General features: G+C 42.7%; 1 protein-coding gene across 4 annotated transcripts in view; it reads right to left on the bottom strand.

The window, feature by feature from the left end:
* Positions 1-19041, bottom strand: part of IFT54 (intraflagellar transport 54) — an 82065-nt gene that overhangs the window by 28781 nt on the left and 34243 nt on the right. For all 4 annotated transcript variants that reach the window (XM_017875561.1, XM_017875563.1, XM_017875560.1 and 1 more), the window contains 2 exons: positions 18755-18791; positions 15661-15737 (listed from right to left, as the gene is read on the bottom strand). In XM_017875561.1, coding sequence (XP_017731050.1) covers positions 15661-15737; positions 18755-18791 — 114 coding nt within the window. The remainder of the gene's footprint in view (positions 1-15660; positions 15738-18754; positions 18792-19041) is intronic.

Raw genomic sequence — 19041 nt, 5'->3', positions numbered from 1 at the left:
TTTTTTTGAGACTGAGTCTCCCTGTGTCGCCCAGGCTGGAGTGCAGTGGCGCAATCTTGGCTCACTGCAAGCTCCGCCTCCCGGGTTCACGCCATTCTCCCGCCTCAGCCTCCGAGTAGCTGGGACTACAGGCACCCGCCACCTCGCCCGGCTAGTTTTTTGTATTTTTAGTAGAGACGGGGTTTCACCATGTTAGCCAGGATAGTCTTGATCTCCTGACCTCGTGATCCACCCGCCTCGGCCTCCCAAAGTGCTGGGATTACAGGCTTGAGCCACCGCGCCCGGCCGGTGTGTGCTTTATACTTAGAATACATTTCAGTTGGGATTTATCAGTTTTCCAGTACCCCTACCACACGGGCAAGTGGTCACTGTGCTGGTCACCCCAGACCCACACTCGGCCTTTCCTTAGGCTTGGGTTTGGGGCTTCATTTTGATGTTTGCTTGTCGATTTCTTAGTTATCTAGATATCTCTATTTTCTAAGCAATTTTTCCCCAAGAAGAATACAAGAACAATCTTTTTTTGAGCTCTTGCATTATCTGGATGTGTCTTCCACTGTTTTTCCGTATGAAATGACAGTCTAGCTAAATAGTAAGAATCTTGGGTCAGTTTCTTTCTCTCCAAACGTTGAAGCAACTGTTCCTTTTTCTTCTGGCATTTAGGGCCACAGAGAAGTCTACAGCAAATCTGACTATGGTTCTTTTCAAAAGAACCTATTTTTTCTTGACGTACAATATACTTGTAGGATTGTTTTTGGTTGTTGCCAAAGAAAAAAAAAAAAAAACCACCTGATCTCAAGAATACTGCTAATATTGTGAGTTCCCTTTTTACTTGGCACATGAAAGCCCTTTTCCAGTGCAGACTTATAGAAGGTCAAGCTTCATGCTCCTTACGAAAAGTACCAAAGCACCTCTAAAAAACATACTTTCAAAGTTGCATTAACTGAGATCAGAAAGCTAGTTAACTTCATTCTTATCACACTTTACTTAGAAATCTATATTACTGTCCAAATGACAAATGTCCCAGTTGTGGCAGAAAACCACATTGCAAGGGAACCATGCCCGCTCCCTAGCTCAGAGCCTCATGACCGGCTTAAAGCGCCCCCTGGTGTTAGCATGGGGCTTACCGGAGGGTACAGCACGAAAAATGTCCATAATTCCCCTAAATGCAAATAGCTTCGTTTTTCACCTCTGGCAAGTGCTTCCCCACATTTTATCATTCATTCCCTTCCACTTCCTCCTTTCTCTTCTAACTTCTGTTCAACAGGCAATGAAACTCATCTCTTCAACAGTTGATGACATGCACTTACGTCCACTGCTATGCTAGCCACGAGAGGGAGGTGACAGGCACTGATCTTCACCTTATGAGATGCCCATTCCAGGGGGAAGTCAGTAACTGATCTTCCCTCCTGAGCCATTTGGTCCTGAAGCCACGAAATGGGCAATGCCAGGGAAGCACGTACACTAGGCTGGGGGTGGGAGGGCCCGGGGTAGGGAGAATGGAGGCAGCAGCCCAGCGCAGGAGGAAGAGGGCACCCACAGGGCCAAGGAGGCCAGGTCGGGAGGGCACAGACATGTGCACATACACATGTGTACACACATACACATGTGTACACACATACACAGACATGCCACAGACCACTATATCACAGACACAGGCATGCCACATACGCACATGCACACATGCATGCACACACATATTACATGATATACACTCAGACACGCAACATCGCATACACACAAGACATGCACAATACAGACATATACATACACACACGCACACACAAGACATTCACATAACACATGCGCACATCACAGTGTAGTACACATGCCACACTACACACATACACACATACATACAAACACGCACACACGATATATACACAAAGATAGACATGTACATTACTTCCCTCTAGCTCTGTGGAGACAACCTGAGAGCTGGAACCTCAAAAGCCGCAAAACACTCCATTCTCCTGGGGAAAATGACTGATTCTGGGGGCTGGAGCCAGGGGAAAGAACAGGATGAGCCCTAAAAGCAAGGAACAGCTCAAAGAATGCTGGCAACAGGGCTGACAAGGACACAAAGCCCGCTTGGAAGGAGCTCTCCAAAGCAAAACTGAGGGCCATCTGCGCATTGAAAATCATGAACAGTAAGAGCATTACCGCCCCACAGAGTCCAAATGGAAGGCCACGAGGCCCATAATGATACAAATGAATGATTAAATTTAGTGAAGCACAGGGTACTTAGGATTGCTACAAAGTACTTCCTCCAAGATGCTAGTAATTACAAAGAGGATAAGGAGCAGCTTGACAGCAGAGAAGCTGGGCAGACAGCCATCCTCATTGAGAAGCCACAGAGTGGTCTGCAGTCAGGAACAATCTTGAAACCCGAACCACTCAGCAGAATAGGAGGAAGGGCAAGCACAGGCCTCGTTTTCTGGAAGGTTTCGCGCCCAGAAGCAAAGTCTGAGCTTCTGATCACAAGGAAACATCACACAAACCAAACGGGGAGGCCAGTCAGGAAAAACAGCTGATGTTCCAAAACTTCAAGGCCAAATCAAGGCGCAAGGCACAGGACTGTTTGAGGAACTGAAAGGCAAACTTACAAAACACCTAACCTCAGTCTGGACTGGATGCTTCTGCAACAAAAAGCAAGCAGAGCCAAAAGCTCCCGCCATGGGAGACAGTGCCGAACATACTCCACTTGTAATATTCACTATATTAAATCTCTGAAGGATCTGACAGTTCCCAAAAGTGTCTTTCACAACTGGAATGTTTTGCCTGCCCTTTCTAAACCCGGTTTTCTTAGAAAGGCTGCATTTTAAAATTGTTACAAAGATATATGTTAATTTGGGCTTGGTTTTTTTTTTTGCGGTTTTCATTACTATTAAAATACACCATTATATTTCTATCACCCCCCTTTTTTTACTGTAATGAACTTTACTTGCTAGCCTACAATAAAAGTTTTGTTAAGCTACCTAGAAACCTAGTCAGAAACCAAAATTACTAATAAACAGAATACTCCCAAGTTTTAAAAACTAACATGGTGTTCATATAAGAGCATAGGATACAGTGCTATTTTATTACAAAGTATTTATTAATGGCAGGCCACATGCTGGCTCACACTTTAATTCCAGCACTCTGGAGAGGCCGAGCGAGGTGGGATCACCTGAGGTCAGGAGCCTTGAGCACCAGCCTGGCCCAACATGGGGTGAAACTCTGGTCTCTACTAAAAATACAAAAAAAAAAACTAGCTGGACATGCAGGTGGCCAGGGGCCCCGCCTGCTAATCTCAGCTACTGGGGAGGTTGAGGCAGGAGAATCACTTGAAACCTGGAGGCAGAGGTTGCAGGTAAGCGAAATCACCACCCATTGCATTCAGCCTGGGTAACAAGAGTGAAAACTCTGTCTCAAAAAAAAAAAAAAAAAAAAAAAAAAAAAAACACACACACATATATATATAATATCAATGTTCTAAAATACCATGTATTTCTACATTTATTTTCATTTTTTTCTTTAAGGGATTTAAGAATATTCCTGAAAATATAAAACTTACATAGAGCAAAGCCTGATATAACACAAGTCCTTCACTAAGTGAGTGTCAGTCCTGCTCTGTGACAAGCATTATAAGTATTATCAAGAGGCTTTATTAGTCTAAAAGGGGTCACATCTGGGGATGGAGGAAGTCTACTGGCCAGAAGAAACCGTATGGAGATTTCAATCAGAAAACCTGAATAATACTCCAATATGAAAAATTATATATGCATCACTGCTATAAATAGGAAATCGAAGCATTTTAATGCCAAGAATTTTAGTTTTTCTTTATTCTAAAATATCCCATCTAATCCATGCCCTGGAGAAAAGTAATAAAGTTGTGCCATTGTTTCGTCCATTTCAACCCTCCTGAGCCTGCTTTACCCATATTAAATTAAAAACTCAATAAAACCTAATTCATTCAGCCAAGTCCTGTTCCTCTAGTGATAGCTCTTCACTAGAAGCTGCTTTTCAGGTCAGAAACAGACAGCAAGGAATAATAGACGGGAACTAGAAAAATACACGTGTTTCTCACAACAGTTAGCACAAGTGAATATGTTTTGGAAAAGACAAAAATAGTAACTAAGACTTTTTAAAAACATAAATTTCTTTTTTTTTTTCAAAGGGAAGCTGAAGAAATATGGAATTTAAGGATTAAAATAATCCTAGAAATAAGTCGCTCCAAATAAAGCCAAAAGAAGCTCAATGCACCCACCCCGCACTGAGACAGGGAGGCACACACTCCAGGCCTGGGGCGTGCTGGAGCCACGCGTGCTGCTCCCTCCTGTGGTCAGAACTTGTGCTTTGGGGCTGGATAAGAGTTTGGATCCAGGCTCTGGAGTGCAAGGCCTTGGGCAAGGGACTCAGACTCTCCTAAGCCTCAATTTCCTCAGCAGTGAGTTGTGGTGCGGGTGCAGGAGGCCATGCGTGGGAAGCCTTGCACAGAGAGGGCTCGGTAGTGCAGGCTCTCGGTCCCACTGCGGTCTCTCCCGTGTCCCACGGTCTGAGAAAGCTCAGTCCCACGAGGAGCAAGAGCTGTCACAGCCACCGCCACATGCTAAGGGGACCCCAGCCCATGCTGGACCAAAGGCCCAGGCCCACTCGCTCAGCTAGGTCGTTTCTAAACCATTTCTTTCAAGGCCTAATGGCTAACAGACTTTAATAATTTCATGATGTCTCACTGGGCACCTTCTAAAGTCTTCACACCTCTTCAAACTAGTAAGATCCGCATCCTCAGTCTTCTGTTGCAAGGCGCTGAGGCTTCCCGAACTTGTGCCGCATCCCCTTTGATTTCTCTACTTACTGCTCTCCAGATACCTCCTACACTTCTCTCTGCTGAGCTGGGGCATTGTTTAGTATTTAATTCTAATCCTTATCCACTAATTTTCTTTTTTCTTTTTTTTTTTTTTTTTTTTTTTGAGACAGAGTCTTGCTTTGTCGCCCAGGCTGGAGTGCAGTGGTGAGATCTTGGCTCACTGCAACCTCTGCCTCCCAGGTTCAAGAGATTCTCCTGCCTCAGCCTCCTGAGTAGATGGGACTACAGACACGTGCCACCACGCCCGGCTAATTTTTTTGTATATTTAGTAGAGACGGGGTTTCACCTTCTAGCCAGGATGATGGTCTCGATCTCCTAACCTCGTGATCTGCCCACCTCGGCCTCCCAAAGCGCAGGGATTACAGGCGTGAGCCACCGCGCCCGGCCTCCACTAATTTTCATCCTGGGGCTAACATAACATCATTCCCTTATATATCCATCAACGTGTCACAGTGAATGTATTTAAACACCAGGGTCTACACTCCTTAGAAACTGAATTGACATCCAAAGCAGGCTGTCAAAACCAATCAAACTAAAGATTTTTTTAATGCAAAGCACAGAAAAGGGTACTGGTGAAATTAAGACCAGACATAACCTATCAAGCCACAACTGACGAAAATCTAAAAAACCAAGGACATAATATGAATTTCAGTGACATTTTGAGTAAAACTAAAATCTTTATTGATTATATTATTCGCTGAATAATCATGAACCAGAAGATAATGGGCATATCAATTTGGAAATGTTTGTGACAATACAGCTAAACACATTTTTATAATATAGTTTTCTTAGGTCATTTATATGTGTATTTTTTTTTTTTTTTTTTTTTTTCAGGAAAAGAACTCATATTGTATCCTTCTCATGAACTTTGTCTATAAAGGCCTATCTCCTCCTAATCATCTTTATAAAGTTCATATACATATAATATTTTAATGGCTCCCAAACCATTTTTGTGGTCTATAATACAACCATGGCATATGTTTATAAATATTTTAAGTGAGATAGTTGGTGTCTACGATTTTTTTTTTTTTTGAGACGGAGTCTTGCTCTGTTGCCCAGGCTGGAGTGCAGTGGCGCGATCTCTGCTCACTGCAAGTTTCACCTCCCAGCTTCACGCCATTCTCCTGCCTCAGCCTCCCAAGTAGCTGGGACTACAGGTGCCCACCACCGCTTTGTATTTTCAGTAGAGACGGGATTTCACCATATTAGCCAGGATGGTCTCAATCTCCTGACCTCGTGATCCACCCACCTCGGCCTCCCAAAGTGCTAGGATTACAGGTGTGAGCCACCACGCCCAGCCAATGCCTGATTTTTTATAAGATAATGGGGTGGTAACAAATTTTATATCCAAAACTTTAAATCCCCAGCCTGCATATTGGAAGATACTGCATTCAGAGATTTCATTTGGGATCATAAAACTATCACCTTATTTCTTTAAAACAAAACAAAACCCCTAAGACACGAACAAAAAAACCCACCATAACCCTTCATGATTAGAATCAATTTCAGTAGTTCCCAATTTAACTATTAAAGTCTTACCAACAGAGTATGTCCCTTTTATTTTATTTATTTATTTATTTTTATTTTATTTTTTTGAGACAGGTCTCACACTGTCACCCAGGCGGGAGGGCTGTGGCGTGAGCTTGGCTCACTGTAGCCTCAAACTTGTGGGCTCAAGCCATCCTTCTGCCTCAGCCTCCCAAGAGGCTGGAAACACAGGTATGCACCACCATGTCTGATTGTTTTTAATTTTTGTAGAGATGGTGTCTCACTGTGTTGCCCAGGCTGGTCTCTAACTCCTAAACTCAAGTGATCTGCTTGACTTGGCCTCCCAAGTGCTAAGATTACAGACGTGAGCCACTGCGCCTGGCCCATTTTTATTTCTTTAACAACAATTTCAATGGAAACAATATTCCTAGCAAAGGAAAATCCAATAATACTAGGACCACAGATATCCAAACTAAAAATACTGTTGTCAGGTGTAGAATTTCAGGTAAGAAGAGATTCTGAATAGCATTTTTCTGAAAGAGTTATAGTACTTGTGATGAAATTGCACCATCTACCTACCAAAAAAAGAAATATGAAGATCTACTCCCATCACGAAAGTAAAATAATTTAAGACTTAAATCCCTGACTTTCATCAACAATTTGGCTAAATACGATTTGTTATATGCTACTGATTTTAATTAAAACATAACTTATTCATGATAAGGTCACTGTAAGTATCAAGAGGCATTTCAAGATACAAGAAGTTCTTATATGCCCAAATAAACGCCTCTTTAAGACACTCATCCATAATTTCCAGCAATATTTGCTTGCTTATTATAACTTTCTTTCAGAATGGCAACAAAAAACATATATGCAGGTCAATTCAATGCATGCCCACATGCTCACCAGGACAAGATGATGGGTGTGACCTCTAGCAGTCCCAGAACAAGACACAGTTTACACGATCAAGAAAGTAGAGGAGAGAGCAGTCACAAAACCTTAAAATGAAGAGAGAAGGAAATCTACAGAAAGAAGTACTCCAATAGCTATTTCAAAATAAAAAATTTAAATGAAAAGAAAAAGCATCTAAAAATCATATTTATTAATAATTAGATATAAAATGAAAAAGAGAAACAAAGGGAAGATCATGTAAAAGGATACTGAAAAATTAGGAGTGAGAAGTATTTAAATACTTTAAAGTGAGTGAACAGTCTTTGAAACTGTTGGCCATTAGCCTACAGCGTCTTCATATATAAACCTTTAGAAAGCATAAGAAACTGTAATAAAATGGCTCTTTTGGTGCTTTTCAAAAACTTCTTCATAAACCTGAAGAAAGAAAAAAAAATGCTGGCAGGAGCTAATATCTTACTATTAACAAAGTTTATATTTCCTCTTGAAAAGACAGCAAAAAAGTCAGGATAATAAAGAAAACGCTTAAAGCAATCTGATTCACATATTTATTCTATAATGTATTATTCAAGTCCATTAGTACAATAAGAAATGGCTTTTCTTCCAACGCAACTTCAAAGACAGGCTGGAGAAAGGCCCAGATTACAAATATGCATTTCTTTACTATTGAAAAAATCCTCCAAAAAAATAAAAAATATCAAAACTAAGGAAAGGCACACCACAACTTATGTGAAAAGCAGAGAAAACACCTGCTTTGTATGTTTTAATGAGACAGAGAGAAAATAAGCAATTACTATGATCATATGTATAAATCAATGAAGATAGATTCAGCATACATGCTTTGAGGACATATTTTTATTTTTATTTATTTATTTTTTTTGAGACACAGTCTTGCTCTGTTGCCCAGATTGGAATGCAGTGGTGTGGTCTCGGCTGACTGCAGCTTCCACCTCCTGGGTTCAAGCAACTCTCTTGCCTTAGCCTCCTGAGTAGCTGAAACTACAGGCACATGCCACCAAGTCCGGCTACTTTCTGTATTTTTAGTAGAGACGGGGGTTTTACTATGTTGGCCAGGCTGGTCTTGAACTCCTGACCTCGTGATCTGCTCACCTCGGCCTCCCAAAGTGCTGGGATTACAGGTGTGAGCCACCACACCTGGCCTGAGGATATATTCTTACATTTGCCTCTCTGTGAAATCAACGAGGGTATGTGGAAGCCTGGACCTGAAGTATATCTAGAAGTAAGCAGCTTTGCAAGCACTTTGAAACACTTACAGAACTGACCACCAAATAGGCCACAATAAAAGTCTCATCAATTCCAAATACTCAATTTCATTACATTACATATTATCATTGAAAAGACTTTTAAAAATCTTTATGTGTAAAAAACTAAAAAAAGAATCCCAACTACCCATGTTAAAATCATAACAAAGTACTTCACATTAAAATTCAAGGAATTTTTAAGATTCAATATCAAATTTAATATTCAAGGAATTTAGAAGTCAAGGATAAACCATGCTTAAAAGGAGATGTACAATCTTAAATACATGTAGGTTTAAAATGACAAAGATAAAGGATAAAGAAGCTGTGTGTTTTATTCAAGAGACTAGGAAAAGTCAATGTCCAAAGAAATTAAAAGGAAAAACAAAGAGTAGAAATTAATCAAATAAAACAAAAGTGAATATCTATAAAACTGAAAGTTGATTCTTTGCTAGAGAGTGTCTATTTTAATAGCTTTTCAAAGTCTTACCAAGAAGTAAAAGACACAAAATTTTGGGAACAAAAGAAAACTAAGTATAGATAAGATATTTTAAAATCTTAAAGGCTACTTCAAACACCTCTATGCCATGAGTGTAAGACATGAATGAAATACACAATTTCCTAGAGAAACATTGTGGAAGAGACAGCTGGTCGACCCTGTTTCTGATCTCCGCTTTGGCAAAGCTTCCCGCCACTGTGTGCGGCCCACATGTGAGACGTGTGCTGGGTCCAGGAACCCTCGGCCTCTAGCCAGGGAGGCAGCCTCTTCCACTTACCCATGTGCCTTGCAAGCATTACCATTTTCTGAGCATGGCAGGCACTGAGAAGATCTGACATGTCCTCGTTTGTGATAATGGAATTCCTGATTTCTGGCTATGCAAATGGATGCCTAAAATAGAGATTTCACTTCATGGTCTCCTTTGTCACTAAGTTCCAGCCAACATAATCTAAGTGGAAGTGGTGCATAGCTTTCAGTCAATATCCTGGAGGAGGAGGGCAGGCCTTCTCCTTCCTCCCTCTTCTCCCTCCTGCTGGCTGGAAGCTGAAGCTATGCTGGCCCATGAAGCACCCTGAGGAAGGAAGGTCACATCATGCTGTGGAGGAATGAAGGCGTCGGGGTCACTGCCACCTGGACGGCCACCTCCAGACGGACCCATGAGCTAAAACACTTTATACCTCATTTAAGCCACTAATGTTTTAGCTTTCTTTTGCTTGCAGGTAAATCTAAACCTAACAGATTCAAACATTAATTACCAAAATAAGCAAGAAAAAGCAGAAAAGTGGAATACAACCACTAAGGAAGCTTAGTTAAAAAAAAAAAAAAAAACAAAACATAGTTTCAAAGGAGAGCTAATAACATTAAGACGGTGATACTAAGAAAAGAGTGAAAAGAGGAGGAACTAGTGAAGGACAGAGAGAAGGGGGACTGGCCTGGCAGGAGGGGTGCCAGAGGAGAGTGCTATCCTGGAGGCCACGCCAAGGAGGCAGGGAGTGGCCAACAGCATCAAATGCTGTCGCAGGACACAGACATAACCAGCAGCTATAACAACTGAGAGGTCAGGTGACCCTGCCGAGGGCAACTTGGACAACTCAGACGAAGGTGTAGAGCCAGTGGCCTCCCTGGAATGGGGTTAGGAGAGAGTGGGAAGAGGTAGATTGTAGACAGCAAAAGATAAGCGATTATTTTAAGGCATTTTGCTACAAAGACAGTCAAGGCAATGGAGTGGAAGTTACTGGTAAAAGTCAAGTCAAGAGAAGATCAATACAATTCCAGTCAAAATCACAACAGGGTTTTTCATGGAACCACACAAACTGATCCCACAATTACATAAAGCCGTAAAGACTCACAATCAAGACAACCTGGAGAGTGGGGGAGGAGTGGAGGAACATTTTGAAAGGCTTTCCCAGAGATAAAACCATAGTGCTGAAACAAGGAGAGCCCAGAAACACGGGACACCCGGGCTCCCTAGAGAGGCGGGGGTACAAAGGCAGGGGTGAGGAAGCCTAGGCTGGCAACCACACAGCAGAAAATCACACTTCCAGACCACGCAGAGATCTAGACATGAAAAAGAAAACTAAAGACTACCTTTACAACCAGGATAGGACAGCTTTTCAGACAAAATCAAAATAAAGTATAACTTCACCTTAAACTCTTGGCCAAAACAAAAAGAAAAAATAAATAAATAATGTATAAAGAAAAAGGCTGTTTAAATTTTACATCAAAATGGAAACGTTTGGCCAGGTGCAGTGGCTCACTTTGGGAGGCCAAGGCAGAAGGATCGCTTGAGCCTGGGAGATCAAGACCAGCCTGGGTAACACGGAAAAACCCCCCTACAAAAAATACAAAAATTAGCCAGGTGTGGTAGCGTATGCCTATAGTCCCAGCTACTTGGGAGACTGAGGTGGGAGGATCACTTGAGTCTGGGAGGCAAAGGTTGCAGTGAGCTGAGATTCAGACCACTGCACTCCAGCCTGGGCAACAGAGCCAGACTCTGTCTAAAAAAAAAAAAAAAAAACAATTTTTTAAATGAAAAGGCAAAGTCAGACAAGTGACAGACTGGAAAAATATTTATAACATATGAGACACAAGGGCTTATATATTATATACATACAACCATAGGATAGATATTCAACATCATTAGCCATTAAGGAAATGCAAATTACAACTATGAAAAAAAAATTTTGCTTGAGACAGAATCTCATTCTGTCGCCCAGGCTGGAGTGCAGTGATGCGATCTCAGCTCACTGTAACCTCTGCCTCCCAGGTTCAAGCGATTCTCCTGACTCAGCCTCCTGAGTAGCTGGGACTACAGCCGTGTGCCACCATGCCCAGCTAATTTTTTGTATTTTTAGTAGAGACAAAGTTTCACCATGCTAGCCAGAATGGGGTCAATCTCCTGACCTCGTGATCTGCCCAACTCAGCCTCCCAAAGTGCTGGGATTACAGGTGTGAGCCACCGTGCCCGGCTGAAAAATTTTACAGTTTGACCATACCTAGTGCTGACGAGGATGTGAAGGAACTGAAACTCTTACACACTGCTGGTAGGAATGCAAAATGATACAACCACTTTGCAACACAGTTTGGCAATCTTTGTTTTTGTTTTTTCGTAGAGATAGGGTCTCCCTAGGTTGCACAAGCTGGTCTTAAAATCCTGGCTTCAAGTGATCCTCACACTCCGGCCTCCCAGGGGGCTGGGATTACAGGTGTGAGCCATAGCACCCAGCCCTATAGTCTGGCAGTTTCTTAAAAAGTTAAGCACACATTTACCATATGCCTCAGCAGTACCACTCCTAGGTAGAACAGTCCTATCCCCATCCATAATTTCACTTTCTGCAGTTTCAGTTACCTGCAGTCTGAAAATATTACATGGAAAATTCCAGAAATAAACAATTCATTCATAAGTTTTCAACTTCATGCCATTCTGAGTAGTGTGATCAAATCTTGCACAGTTCCGCCAAGGACATAAGTCATCCCTCTGTCCAATATATATACACACTGTATACACCATCCACCTGTTAGTCACTTAGTAGCCCTCTCAGCTATCGGACAGTCTAGACGGTGGCAGTATCCTAGTGCTTGTGTTAAAGTAACCCTTATCTTATTTAACAATGGCCCCAAAGTACAATGGAGTGATGCTGACATACTGTTAAAATTGTTCTGTTTAATATCAGTTATTGTCCATCTCTTACTAAACCTAATTCATAAAGTAAACTTTATCATCAGAACGTATCATGAAAAAACATGGTATATACAGGGTTCGGTACTATCCACAGTCTCAGGCATCTGCTAGGGGTCATGGAACATATACCCTGCAAATAAGAGGGGTTCTACTGTATTGACACAACATAATGAAAGCATCTGTCAACACAAAGATGTGAACATGAATGTTCACAGCAGCTTTATTTATAATAGTCCAAACTAGAAGCAACTCAAATGTTCATCAACTGACACATGGATGAGCACACTGTGGTATATCCATACAATGGAATACTACTCAGCAATTAAAACAAATAAATTATGGATACATGCTGCAACAACATGGATAAATCTCAGATTATGCTGAGTAAAAATGGCCAGACCGAAAAAAAACCTCAAAAGAGTGCACATCACATGATTCCATTTAAACACAATTCTAGGAAATACAAACTAAAGCACAGTGAACCAGAGCAGAGTGGCTGCTGGGGGTGGGGGGGTGGGGAAAGGTGAACACAGAGATGGGCTGGAGGATGGGCTCACCAAGGGCACATGACACTGTGGAGGGTGAGAGTGTGTTCACTATCTTGACTGTCGTTGGCACGGATGTTTGGAAACAGATGTTCATTCTACTGGGAGGATAAATTGGTACAGCCACTTTGAGGAGGAAAGTGGCCTATCTGGTGAAACTAAAGATCTGTGTACTTCCTGGCACAGCACTTCTAAGCCTGGGCATAGCCCCCAAAGCTGAAATCAGTAAACTATAGCCCACAGCCTGGACCTTGTTTTTGTAAAGTACGTTTTATTGAATACAGCCACACATGTTCATTTACATGGTCTAATGCTGTGGCTGCATTCCTGTGACATTGGCAGAATTCAATAGTTGCAAGAGACCATCTGGCTCAAAAAGCCTGAAGTATTTTTATCCGGCCCTTTACAGAAAGTGGCCTGCTTCTTGCTGGAAGAGACACTGGCTCTTGAAAGCTAGGAGGCATGGAAAGGAGCCATGGAAGCATTGTTTATGAAAGGAAATGGCTGAAAAACCTAAATGTCCATCAACAGAGTAATTAATAAGCAAATAATGGACTATAAGGCTTCAATTAAAATGAATAAACTACATCTACAAGTATCAAAACATGAGAAAGAGAAACATGCTGCATGAAGAAAGCGACCTGCATAATGGATCAACACTAAGGTGACATTAGAAACTAACTAAACAACACGAGGCACATGCAAAATAGAGATACACACCAAGTTCATCCCGGGGACTGCCCTCAGGGAAGGGACTGGGGCAGGGGGAAAAAGGACTTTGGCTCTTCCTACATGCTTTTGTTTGAGACAGTCTTGCTCTGTTATCCAGGCTGGAGTGCAGCAGTGCAATCACAGCTCACTGCAACCTCTGCTTCCTGGGCTCAAGTGATTCTCGTGCTTCAGCCTCCTGAGTAGCTGGGACTACAAGTGTGCACCACCACGCCCAGCTAATTTTTGTATTCTTAGTAGAAAGGGGATTGGCCATGTTGGCCAGGCTGATCTCAAACCCATGGCCTCAAGCAATCCACCCACCTTGGCTTCCTAAAGTGCTGGGATTACAGGTGTAAGCCACCGCGCCTGGCCGCATTTTATTTATTTAAAAAAAAAAAAAATGTAGCAGGAGAATGGTATGAACCCGGGAGGCAGAGCTTGCAGTGAGCCGAGATTGAGCTACTGCACTCCAGCCTGGGCGACACAGTGAAATTCCGTCTCAAAAAAAAAGTAACAAAAATGTTTTAAGAAGACCAACAAGTTAAATTTAAGTCTGATGTTTATCAATATTCTAAAGAAAATCATACAGATACTTGCTGATTTTCCCCTCTCTGTAATATACACCACCCCTGACTTTGAAGTTCTCACTACCTACTCTTTTTCAAAACAGTAGATGTTCACCAAAAAAGGACACTTTTCCTTTTATCTTCTGAATCCAAAAGATTTACCAATCTGAAATAATTTACTCTCCCGGGGATACTTTGAAACACAATCCTAATACACTTTGCGTAAAAATCATAGCTACAAAATTTAAACCAATGGATGCTTCAAAGGTGACCTCCACTAGGAGCATGGAGGGACACATTCAGGGTTTTCGACTGGGTCTCAGAAATACCACCAGTGACACCAGGACAACCCCTCATGCATACAGAAAGAACTATAATGTATTAACATTCCATCGATGAGAAAACAAACTGCAGAAGGCATTTCTCCTTTCAGCAAGGCAAATAGTGGTGCTGTCAGCAAAGCCTCTGCCAACATTCTTGTTATTATTGTTAAAAGGGCTCCCTCTACTGTTAGTCTCAATTGTACAGTTCTCATTGGCTATTTCAGGCCCTAGCTTCATGACAAACTAGGACATGTTAAGCAGAATTATCTAAAACAACCATTAATTCAGCTGGGGAAAAATACGTATATGTGTGCATGTGTGTGTACATGTGTGTGCGCACACACCTATATATAAAACTTTTTTAAATTGTTGAGTTATTAGGCTAACTATCCAAGAAACTTGTTTAAAAGAAAAAAAAAATTCTCCTTCCTCTTTAAAGTGACTATAAGAGAAACCTGGCTGTGGCATTTGAGACACACCTTGTTGGCCCACAGGTGCCCGCCCCAGTGGTCATGTGCCCAAGGAAAGGGTAGTGGCTGGCAAGAAGTCATAGGTCCCAACAAAAGCACATCACACATGTGTGAGGGGGACTGCAGGGAGCCAGGTACAATAGAACGCATATTTCAAAAAAAGACTTAAAAACATCCCAATCTCTTTGTAATCAGCCAGGGCCAGGCAGCCAGCCTCCCAGTCTGCAAACAGGACCTGGGAGAAGCGATGGGCAAGGCCAGAAGGGGAGGGTCAGGGAGTTAGAGCCCAACAGGCCTTTGGTCTTGGCTCCTGAGCTCCCCGAGCAAACCGATGCCCCCTCCCAAGACGGGGCTGGATACCAGGCCAGGGAAGCAGCCCCACACAGAGAGTCCCACATTTTATATCCTCCCAACTGGGAGGAGGGAGGAATGGCATTTTTTTTTCTTTCTGAGGCAGGGTCTCACTCTGTCACCCAGGTTGGAGTGCCGTGGCACAATCGATCCACTACAACCTCCACCTCCTGGGTTCAAGCGATTCTCCTGCCTCAGCCCCCCAAGTATCTGGGACTACAGACATGTGCCATCACACCTGGCTAATTTTTGTATTTTTTGTAAAGACAGGGTTTCGCCATGTTGCCCAGGCTGGTCTCGAACTCCTGGGCTCAGGTAATCTGTCTGCGCTGGACTCCCAAAGTGCTGGGATTGCAGGTGTGAGCCACTATGCCTGGCCAGGAATGGCATTTAAATATGCAAACAGACATCACTGATAATGGTAATATTTGAAAGATGTTCTAATTTGTAAGTTTGTAAATGTATGAAACAGACTGCTAAAATGCCAGTGTTTACGGAAATCATTCCATTACCTTCTCCCCAGGTTTGGGTGACTGCTGCAATTTCTCATAATGTTTCTTCGTCTCCAAAATTTTTTTCACAAGTCCACCTGTTGAAAAATCAGTGATTTTATGTTAAAAGTTTATTCTCTACCCCAAAAACCTATTCTAAATGGGTGGGATGGTGGGAAAACACTAAGTTTTATACTATCTCTTTTTATGCTGAAACAGTTTCAAATAATCTTTATTTGGCCGGGCGCGGTAGCTCACGCCTGTAATCCCAGCACTTTGGGAGGCCGAGACGGGCGGATCACGAGGTCAGGAGATCGAGACCATCCTGGCTAACGTGGTGAAACCCCGTCTCTACTAAAAAATACAAAAAACTAGCCGGGCGAGGTGGCGGGCGCCTGTAGTCCCAGCTACTCCGGAGGCTGAGGCAGGAGAATGGCGTAAAACCCGGGAGGCGGAGCTTGCAGTGAGCTGAGATCTGGCCACTGCACTCCAGCCTGGGCGACAGAGCGAGACTCCGTCTCAAAAAAAAACAAACAAACAAAAAAAAACTTTATTTGTTAAGGAGATAGTATACAAGAGTGACACGACAGCTGGTAGTGGAAATTATCAAATTTCAAAGTGTTTCAGGGAAATCAGCTCCTTGAAAAGTAAAAGGCTTTAGAAATGAAACAGATTTTCTATTTTCAAAGATTAAGAAGGAATGTAGCTTGACATCCAAAAATATAGCCATCTATTACAAACAGAAATAACAATTAAGAAATGCTTCTAAGTACTGATACTTCTTTTACATTGGGGCAAGAATTTTCCATTTCTTTCAGAATTTACTCATGGGATAAATATCATATGAAGTTTTTTGGAATAGTGTTTTACCCAAGCATGCATCAGCCCGAGGCTGACTGAATCAGTGAGGGTGTGTCCACACGGTGGAGGCTGTGAAGAGCAATGAGGGTGGTTTCTCTGCATTGTTGCAGAATGAATGCCTGCATCTACTGTCAAATTAAGAAGAAGAGCAAGATGGAAATAAGTGTAGATCTCAGTAAATGCACATGCACATGCACATGTATTTATTTATGTTTTCAACTGTAAGTATAAACCCTATTTTTTACTGTTACCTACAGGGAGAGGGAGAGTAGAAGGTAGAGGAGACAGGGAGAGCAGAGGGTAGAGGAGACAGGGGTCAAAGCCCCACATTTCTGATTATACCTGGTTTTGCACATCTGACCTTAAAATCATGTGAATTATATTACATTAAAAAGGTAAACACTAATGCCTAAAGGTTGAATGCAAAATGAAATAAACTTAGTGATATCCAATTGGCAAGCATGTGCCACTAGAGAAGAATTGTTTCACAACTTTATAACAGGTGAACTGATTGTACATCCCTAATAGGATATACCCAACAAAGAGGCAGACACACCTACCAAAAAAAAAAAAAAAAATCCTTGGGCTGGTGAGGTCAGGAGTTCAAGACCAACCTGGCCAACATGGTGAAACCCCGTCTCCACTAAAAATACAAAAAAAAAAAAAACTGGGTGTGGTGGGGGGGCGCCTATAATCCCAGTTACTTGGGAGGCTGAGGCAGGAGAATCGTTTAAACCCTGGAGGTGGAGGTTGCAGTGAGCCAACATCACACCACTGCACTCCAGCCTGGACGACAGGGTGAGATTCCATCTCAAAATAAATAAATAAATAAAATAAAATAAAATAAAATCCTTCAGCGTTTCCAGTAATCCTACTGTTGTTAAAAACCGGTGGTGGTGTTCCAAAATTGCTGTGTGTGCATATGAAGGATCATAAAGCATGGGGACAGCCGCTGTAGCTGGGAGCCAGGCTTTTTGGCATCAGATGGAGGAGATGCACATATAAAACCAAAGAATGCAGGCAAAACCCTACAATCCTAGATCGGAATTGAAAGTATCATCATGAAGTCAGAATAAACTTTCTTATTTTAAAAAAGTATATCCCTGCTTTTGCAGTGAAAATGCCTGGAAACAAGAAGCAACCCAGAGCAGAAAGCGGCCGGGTGCCTGGGAGAAACGAGGCAGTTACAGGGCACGAAGTACACAAAATAAGCCAGAAACGCCTTGTTGTATCAGAAAACAAGGAAACTAAAGAGTGCACTGGGCTGTGTCTAAAGGCCCCCAGTAAATAACTCCAATAGGCTCCCCTGGTCAAAGACTTGGCAATCTGAACATTAATAAGAAAAACTGAGATGGGCTGAAATGAAACACATCCCCTATGTTAAAAAGCCGTGACTAGGCCGGGCACAGTGGCCCATGCCTGTAATACCAGCACTTTGGGAGGCCAAGGCGGGTGGATAACTTGAGGTTAGGAATTGGAGACCAGCCTGGCCAACGAAGCGAAATCCTGTCTCTACTAAAAATACAAAAATTGGTCAGGCATAGTGGTGCACACTTGTAGTCCCAGCTACTTGTGAGGCTGAGGCACGAGAATCGCTTGAACCCAGGAGGCAGAGGTTGCAGTAAGCTGAGATTGCACCACTGAACTCCAGCCTGGGTGACGAGTGAGACTCCGCCCCCCCAAAAAAAAAATTGTGACTTCATATGATACCAAAAAAAACCCTCAAAACCAACAAGCCCTCATTAGTCACCTGTGATGGGTGCCAGGAAACAAAGTCATATTATGAGAACACATCCATAAAGGAAAGTACTCAGCCTGCCTCTTCTGCAGAAACTGTGTTCCAGGACACTCAAACCCTGGTGTGGGGAGCAGGGTTTGCACTACTGAGTTGTCCAGCTAGAAAACCAACAATAATATTCCAGGACTAGACTTGCAAAGGGCCTCAGGGATCATCTACTTCCACAGTCTAATCGAACGGATGAGACAAGACATCATCTGTAGGACAGTTGCCAGTGAGTTTCCAGCTTCCAACAGTGACCCCCTCTCCTCTAAGGATTGGGAGTAGCAGCCATTGCCTTAGAGGAATCCATGCCCGCAGGGTCCTATGTACCACCAGTGTGACCCCGCCAGTGTGACCCAGACCAGAACCTGGCACACAACAGTCCCTTGCACTGGATCCTTTCCAGGAACACGTGGAGAAGGTGCGTGAGCGCACACACATGGACACGCATGCACACTCGTGCCCAGGACTCACCATGCTTCTCCTCTTCTTCTAGTTCCACTGCTGTTACCTGAGCAGGAAAGGAAGGGGAAAAAAGAAGATTCAGGCTTGCTGAATTCTAAAAATCATGCTTCTGTGGATCTCGAAAAAGGAACAACAAAATTAACAAAGGTAAAAAACTAACTGAAAAATTACAGGACATTTTTGTCTACATAAATCTAAAAGCGGCCGGGCGCGGTGGCTCAAGCCTGTAATCCCAGCACTTTGGGAGGCCGAGACGGGTGGATCACGAGGTCAGGAGATCGAGACCATCCTGGCTA

The sequence above is a fragment of the Rhinopithecus bieti genome, unplaced genomic scaffold (genome assembly GCF_001698545.2).
Source record: "Rhinopithecus bieti isolate Rb0 unplaced genomic scaffold, ASM169854v2 scaffold_7884, whole genome shotgun sequence".
Taxonomy (NCBI): domain Eukaryota; kingdom Metazoa; phylum Chordata; class Mammalia; order Primates; family Cercopithecidae; genus Rhinopithecus; species Rhinopithecus bieti.
The sequence above is the reverse complement of the archived record's forward strand: the minus strand, read 5'-3'. Positions and strand labels throughout refer to the sequence as shown.